General features: G+C 32.5%; 1 protein-coding gene across 2 annotated transcripts; it reads right to left on the reverse strand.

The window, feature by feature from the left end:
- Positions 1-288: 288 nt before the first annotated feature.
- Positions 289-7055, reverse strand: LOC136041546 (uncharacterized). Of its 2 annotated transcripts, none has more exons than XM_065726235.1 (4): positions 6901-7055; positions 4799-4969; positions 3605-3763; positions 289-1059 (listed from the first exon to the last, which is right to left on the reverse strand). In XM_065726235.1, the coding sequence occupies exons 1-4, from the start codon at positions 6968-6970 to the stop codon at positions 863-865; spliced, it is 597 nt and encodes a 198-aa protein (XP_065582307.1). In that variant the 5' UTR covers positions 6971-7055; the 3' UTR covers positions 289-862. The 2 variants fall into 2 exon arrangements, with proteins under 2 accessions (XP_065582307.1, XP_065582308.1); XM_065726236.1 differs by having other exon boundaries at positions 3617-3763; positions 6901-7051.
- Positions 7056-8377: the final 1322 nt, after the last annotated feature.

Consider the following 8377-nt stretch of genomic DNA (forward strand, 5'->3'; position numbering starts at 1 on the left):
TTATGTCAATTGTGTATCTAGGACTTTGTACTTATTTTTCCCAGCAAGTTTCATCCCAATCACTCCACTAAGCGTTTTCCAAAATTTTAGGTACCCCCTTCCAACCTCCCTCATGTCACCGGATCCGGTCGGAATTTAAAACAAGAGCTCTGAAACACAATATCCTTCTAAATATCAAATTTCATTAAGATTCGATCACCCGTTCGTAAGTTAAAAATACATCATTTTTTTCTAATTTTTCCAAATTAACTGTCCACCAACTCCCCCCCCCCCCCCAGAGGCTCGAGGAACAACTATTTCTAATTTAATCTGGTCTGGTCCCTGATACAGCTGCCAAATTTCGTCGTCCTAGCTTATCAGGAAGTGCCTAAACTAGCAAAACCAGGACAAACAGACCTACAGAATTTGCAATCGCTATATGGCACTTGGTATTTACCAAGTGCCATAAAAAAACTAATTTATTAGGGCTACTGATCTCCCGTAGCCCCACTCTGGAATTTCTTAAATGATTGAAACTATATTTTTTTTTCGGGGTGGGATAATTTCTAATATTTCTATTCTTCTTTAAGATTTGTTGCTTATTTATATTAAAATTTATGATGTAATCAATGAAACGGAATTTAGCATTATTACTGTAATTTAGGGTTTGTGTATATCGGTCAGTATTTATATTTGTTTGTTGTCTTACCTTTATATGTCCAGTTTGTTGATTTTTATTTTTCCCTGTACTCTCCAAATTTCGAGGTTAATAAATTGTTGGAATTTGAATTAGGTCATGTTGTTTATGTTGTTTAATATATTGCTGATGTTATGATTGCAAAAAATACAAAAACTTTTTATGTTTGACCAAATATTTCTTTTTTCAAACTAACTTCACAACACTACTAGTTTCAAATATACCTTTGTCATTGCTGTCCAGATTTTGGGAATCCAATTCAGATGTTAAGTGGGATATTCTGGATGCTATACCCACAGGTAGCCGTTGATGCTCAGGCAATAGAGTAGAAATAGAAGTTTCTCTAATCGTTTCAGTTTCAATTGATGAAGTATCTACAGCTTCTACAACAAAAATAAAAATAAACAAAAAGACAGAAAATAACAGAAGTAAAATTAATTATACTCAATAATTTACCAAAAAATAATGAAAACCTCACAAGATGAGCACTTCTACCTTTGGCTTATTTTAAAATTAAATTAAAAAAAAAGTATGGAGCGACATTAAAACTTAAAACGAACAGAAATTATTCTGTATGTGAAAGGCCTCCTCAACGCCTCGCTCTTTACGCTGAAGTTTGACTTTTTCACAACTCTACTTTTTAAAACAATAAAAAACTCTAGCGTAAAGAGCGAGGTGTTGAGGAAGGGATAATCCCTTTCATATACGGCATAATTTCTGTTCGTTTTGTTTTAATGTCGTTCCTTACTTGCAGTTAAAAAACTAGTTTTTTTTTATTTAACTTCTGAACGTTTTTGAATTAATACATGTTTTTATTTTAGCTCACCGCACATGAATAATTAAAACGAAATTTGTATAGAATTTTTTTTGGCTAAATGGCTTTCTCATATTTTCGTTAAGATTCTATGACTTTTAGGGGATGTTTCCCCCTTTCTTCAAAAATAAGCAAAATTTTCTCAGGCTCGTAACTTTTGATGTATAAAACTAAACTTGATGGATGCATAAAAATACGATTCTTTTGATGTGGTATTAAAATTCCGTTTTTCAGAGTTTCAGTTACTATTGGGCCGGGTCACTCCTTACCACAGTTCGTTACCACAAACTGTTTGAAAACAAAACTTGCATATTAATTTTTTTTGCTAAATGGCTTTCTCTTAGTTTTGATCGGACAATTGAGAAAAAAGGGGTGAGGGAGGAGGCTTAGTTGCCCTCCAATTATTTGGTTACTTAAGAAGCCAACTAGAACTTTTAATTTTTTACGAACGTTTTTATTAGTAAAAAATATACGTACCTAATGAATTAATTTACGTAACGAACTTTTATATTCGTATAATTTTATTACGTATATGAGTGGGTTTGCCCCCTTGTTAATACCTTGCTCTTTACACTAAAGCTTAAATTTTGTCCCAATTCTTTAAGAATGGCCCCCGAATCACAAAGGCCATAGAACAAATTGTTGAATTACTAAAAGTACTTTAGTGTAAAGAGCGAGGTATTTAGGAGATGAACCCCTCACATGCGTAATAACTTCTGTTCGTTTTTAATGTTTTAATGCTGCTCCTTACTTTCAATTTAAAAAACTTTTTCATATTTATTTTTGTAGTTTTTTTCAATAATCCTAGAAAATCCTCCGCCTTCTTCATGGAATTCCTTTTCCCCCATGACAAATTCCTCCAAGGAAAGATCCTTCCATGTAGCTCCCAAACCTCAACCTCACCCACCCCCAACCAAACAAATACCCCTGAAAACGTCTGTACACTTCCCAATAACCATTACTGTATGTAAACACTGGTCAAAGTTTGCAACTTGCAGCCTGTGTACTGTGGGGGAGTAAGTCGTCCCCAAAGACATAGTTATTATGTTTTTCGACTATACTGAAAAAAATAGGTATCTCAAAATTTTGATCCGTTGACTTTGGGAATAAATGACCGTGGGAGGGGGCCTAGGTGCCCTCCAATTTTTTGGTCACTTAAAAAGGACACTAGAACTTTTAATTTCCATTAGATTGAGCCCTCTCGTGACATTCTAGGACCACTTGGTCGATACGATCACCCCTGAAAAAAAAAACAAAAAAAAACGCACCTATGATCAGCTCAACACTTTTGTAGATAAAACCTTGAAACTTCTACAGTTGGGTTCTCTCATACGCTGAAAGCGATGGTGTGATTTTCGTAAAGATTGTATTTCTTTTAGGGGGTTTTTCCCCCTATTTTCCAAAATAAGGCAAATTTTCTCAGGCTCGTATCTTTTGGTGGATAAAACTAAATTTGATGAAACTTGTATACTTAAAATCAGCATAAAATCAAAATCTTTTGATGTATCTATTAAATCAAAATTCCGTTTACTATTGAGCCGGTTAGCTCCTTATTACAATTCATTACCATAAACTGTTTGAAAGGTTATAGAGCTATATAGTTTCAAAAGCATCTTTTGAGTTTACAATTTAGTCAATGCTACTCTGTTATTTCTGAGAGGCTCTTGAAGAACTTTATTGAGATGTTCTAGAAGTATTGAAAACACCTATATTCACAGTGGACTTAAATATGAAAAGCCTTAAATTTCAATTTGAAAAACCTTGTGACATTATTTTTGTTATGTTTGTGTAAGCGTAATGAAAAATAAGAACACGCAACACCCAAGAAAGAAACGAGAATTTCTGGAGTTAACCTATTTGTAGCTCCAGGTTTGTGACTCACAGCGGGAAAGAAGTTTTGGGGTGTATTCTCCATCAGTGGCCTTGGCTGATACTGATATCTTCTTCTCTCTTGAAATTTGGCATTGGAGGGATCAATATGGCATGTAGTAGATTAATACTGTAGAGTATGTGGGATAAAGGAAGATGAGTACTTTAGTTGGGTTGGTGGATGCGTGAATAAGGGAATTTCCTTTTTCCAACTAATATTACAATGCTATTATTTTCAAATATACCTTCATCCTTACCCTCCAAATCTTGGGAGTCCAACACAGATGTTAAATTAGATATCCTGGATGCAACATTCAAAGGTAACTGTTGATGCTCAGGTGATAGAATAGAATTAGAAGTTTCTCTAATCATGTCAACATCACTTGGCGAAGTATATTCAGCTTCTGCAACAAAAATAAAGAGATAGAAAATAAGCAAAGTATGATAAAACATTCTCAATAAATAATAGCCCCCAAAAGTATAAAGAAAACAGACAAAAAATGTGAAAAATGACATATAATATGATGATGAAATCTCTATGATGACAGAAATCTCAAAGCTCATGTGCGTATCATTACTTTAAGTGGTTTTATTTTTTACATAATTTTTTTTACTACTAATACTGTTTTGGACATAACAGAAATATAGTTTTCACTTTTTCCACACAGAAATTCTCTTCTTCTCTGACTTACTCGTATAAATGCTGGGTATTCTTTTGTAACTGAACATTTATAATAAACATCTCACCATTTAAACTTTTGTTTAAACTGGGGTTTTTCTAGAGTTGTTTGTGGAAATTTCTATATATAGTAGCATAATCCCTTTAAAGATTTGTAAACACAATAAATACAGAGCTGATTTACGTAACAATTAAGTCTTTCCTTTTAAAAACAGAGGTTTATTTAAGGGGAATATTTGAGAGTGAGTGTATGGTTTTGTGTTTAACACTTAAATTGCTTTGATGTGTTTTCCAAAATTCATAATCCAAACTGAGTCTTACTATAAACGTTTAGTAATGCTCTTTAAAAATTTTATACAATAATAATAATATAATTTCTGTCGGATTTATAACAATGGAAATAAAACAAGTGGAGTTAAAAAAGAAATACCATCATCTACAAATACAAAATATTTACACTACAATACTTACTATTTACTACTAAAGTACAAAGACACTAATTTTCTAAATTTTATTTTAGAAATGAAACAAGTTCTTTGAACAAAATTAGCAAATTTTTATAGAGAAATTTGCAAATTCCAGAATTTGTTGTCCATAATCTATTGCATGGTTCAAGTTTTTTTTTTCATCTCTTTTTGCCTTCAGCAGTTTCAAATCTTATGATGATGAAGTCCTAGCAAGTTCTAACTTGTTCTAGTTTTTCCTAATATAATATTACCCAAAATAGTAGATTATACAAAAACAAATGCTTGAGATGTACCTTCACTGTCACAACATGCGGAGCCCAGTTCCTGGGTGTCAGGCTCAAGTTTACATGGTTGTGAAAAACAGCCAAAAGTACCCACGGGAACATCTTCTCTTTTAAAAGACAAAAGTTGGTTTGGAAAGTCAAAAAGCTCCTCATGGTCACTTGGTAAAGCCTCTTCAACTTCTGAAAGAAAGTATAAATAAAATGGACATCAAACAAATTCAACAGAAAAGCTTACAAAACAAGCCCAACTGCTTCCGATTTTCAACACAATGGCCCCAAGAAAGAATAATGACAGAAATCAAACTATCTTTGGCAAATGACCAACACAAAATGTCTAGAATTAGGGTTGAAAAAAAGTCCTGAAAATTCTTCAACAGGTTATGCAGTTGATAGGCTAATGAGTTGGCTAATCATCTAGCATAAAAAGCCAACGGCAATGTGGCTTTTTCCTTTGAATAATAGTCCCAGTTTCATTTAGCATCAAACAACAGAATTGATCAATTAATACTATTTCTGCATCTTTCATTCATTTTGTTTCGGATTCCATACTGGTAAAAATGATTTTGGAAAAACATGTGCATATATATGAGAGAAAATAGGTTGCCCACTTCCTGTTTCAGAAGCATTGAATTACCATAGCTGATAATTGAAATATGATCCCTTCCAATTGTAATGAAATAACTAAAAGATTATTACCAATTATATGGATCATTTTTTCTACCCCCCCCCCCAAAAAAAAAAAATCTTCCTTTTTACAAGGGTCTCAATTGACAGCAAATATGGCTTAGAGGTAATCTTAAAATTTTAAGACATAAAAAACATACAAATCAGACTACTTAAGGTTAAACTATCATTGGATTCAATAGGGCTTGAGCTTAAATCTTAGAACAAGCATTGACTAAAATTACAATAAATACATGTGATGAAAATTTTATTTACAATAAACATATAGACAATGTTTCCTGAAAAATAAAGCATGGAATATCTTTGGTGGGCTATTTATTAGATAATCATGCTTAGCTATACTGAACAAATACCACATATTTATGAAAAAAAAAAAAACAAAGTGTGTTTGGAAAATAAGTAAATATTTGCAGGGTGGGAAAAAGGAAGTTGTCTAAAATCTATTAAAAAAAAAAAAACTAGAAAAATCAACTTTTTGGTACCCCTCCTACTCAAAATCTATTGACTGCAATATATAAAAATAGAAACATCTGAACAGCTGTCAGTAAAAAGTTTGGGAAAACTGGGAAACTTGACAAAATTTGGACAAATTAAAAAAAAACTGATGGAATTATGTGCTCTTTGCCAAGGAAATAATAAAGATAAAAATTGCAAAAGACAATAATAAATGTCACACAATAAAAACCAACAACTTGCATGTTAGCTACCAAGAAGGGTGGTTAGTGGTAACTGAAAAGAAGATTGCTTAGTGTATCCTCTTTAGTCACCAGCATGTACCTTATCATGAACTCCTTTTCTTTTTCTTGATTTATATACAAATCACAAAAAGATACAGGAAAAAAGAAAATATAAAAACAAAAAGAAATGTGATACAAAAAGAAAAGTGATTTGTAAAAAAAATTAAGGAAACACAAATCACAAATCACAGGAAACAAACAAACATCAAGTAATGTTATGAAAAAGGATGAAGGTAATTTGGTTTTTTAAAAATGCTTATTGTATGAGACTGAAACTAGTCCCTATAATTAATATATAATTGTATTATTATAGATAATTATAATAGAACTAGTCCTTATAATTAAAAGATAATAATTATGGCTGCCATACAAAATAGAGTCTTCAGTAGGAATGCGTTTTCTTATTGCTTTCTTGATTTGCTTTCTATTTTTTCTTACTTGTTTATACCCGAAAACTGGAAAAGGTAAGAGAAAATTTTTCAACTTAGACTTAATGTCTCCCCAAACTGAAAATATATAACCAATAATTTAGGCTTTTGTGTAGCAAAATAACCCTTTCATTACCTAGCTTTTATGCAGTTGTATTTTCTTTCTTTTTTGTTATTTTTAATGAGGACTAACAAAAAGCAAAACTAAAGAAAAGCAGCTTTCTTTTCAGCTTTTTACCAAAATTTTTATTGGATAACTTACCTTTTTTAACAACATCAGTCTCAGGAATGGTAATAGGCTCAGTCATGTTTGGAGTTTGAGGCACATCCATAATATTATCTCTGAAATAAGTTAATGTCAGCTATAAAACATATAATACTATCAGCAACACTTAGAAATGGCACTCCGGTTTTAAACTGGCAAAAAAACATACAGATTGTTATGTATTCACTATGATAGATTTTCAAACTGGTATGTTTTTCTTTGTTTTTCACAGCTTTTGTGAGACAAAACGGATCAACGTGGTAAAATCGAAAAATAAATTTTTGCCTGGGTTTATTTTCAGATTTATTAGTATTATAAATTTTAATTTGGGTAAGAGCGTTTAGAATAATTGGATTAGGATTCATTAATGAATTCCCACCCTTTAATGGGGGAATTATCATGGTGGGTACTAGCCATCCACAACAGACAAACCACATAACCAAAACAGGGTCAACACCAGCACAAATAGGATTCTTATCTCCACAAACATCATTCTCACCTCCACACATAGCATACTCACCACCTCACACCCAGTCATTTTCACTTACAATATCCTCAGTCAACATATCAAGAAACACAAGGGCCCCCCACAGATTAATATGCACCTCTGCCATATAAAAGTCATCAAGATCATTTATATCATGGCCCCCAAACCCAGAACTTACAATTTGTACCTTCAGTAAGTGTCCATAATAGATTGTCAGGGTAATCAGTTCATTATCCTCCCCTCCCCCAAGAAGAAGAGGAGGACATCACAAATGTTGTAAATCCTATGGAGGCTGAAGAGATTAGAGATGTGCTAAAAAGAAATGGTAAGAGAAGTGACTCACCTCTTGAGCAAGAAACCTCTAAAACTGTAAAACCTCCTATAGTGGAAAGATTTTTAGAGAAATTCAGTACAATGAATAATAGAACAGAGACAACTACTGATTTTGTAAGCAGTGAATCAGTGGCTAATCTAACAGTGGTTTTCACCTCACAGGTAAAACTTCCATCAGACAGAGAAATCACTCTAGAACTAAAGAAAATTCTTCAAACAGAAAAGTTTGACTTTTACTCAAACTATGATAGGAATAGGCTATATGTATATGTTAAATCACAAACTGTGTTGGATACTTTAATGAAAATAAAGAAGTTTGACAATGTTGATGTAGCAGCTGAAGAGAAAAGACAGGTCAGCTATGGTGTAATTAAGCAAATAGACCTAGATTATACAAAAGAAGACCTGTTGACAGACCTCAGAGCCAAAACTAATATTGAAATTAAGGAACTAAAAAGGTTGAAAAGATAAAATTGAGAGACCAAAAGATTAGAAGATAGCCTGAGTATTTGTGTTGTATTCGAGAGCAACTCTCTTCCCCAGAGTATTCGGCTTTATAAAAGAAGAAGGAATATTGAGAGGTACAACCGACCAATGATACAATGCTTCAAGTGTCAAAAGTATGCCATACTCAAGAAAAATGTAGGTCACCAC

This window comes from Artemia franciscana, unplaced genomic scaffold (assembly GCF_032884065.1).
Source record: "Artemia franciscana unplaced genomic scaffold, ASM3288406v1 PGA_scaffold_25, whole genome shotgun sequence".
Classification (NCBI taxonomy): domain Eukaryota; kingdom Metazoa; phylum Arthropoda; class Branchiopoda; order Anostraca; family Artemiidae; genus Artemia; species Artemia franciscana.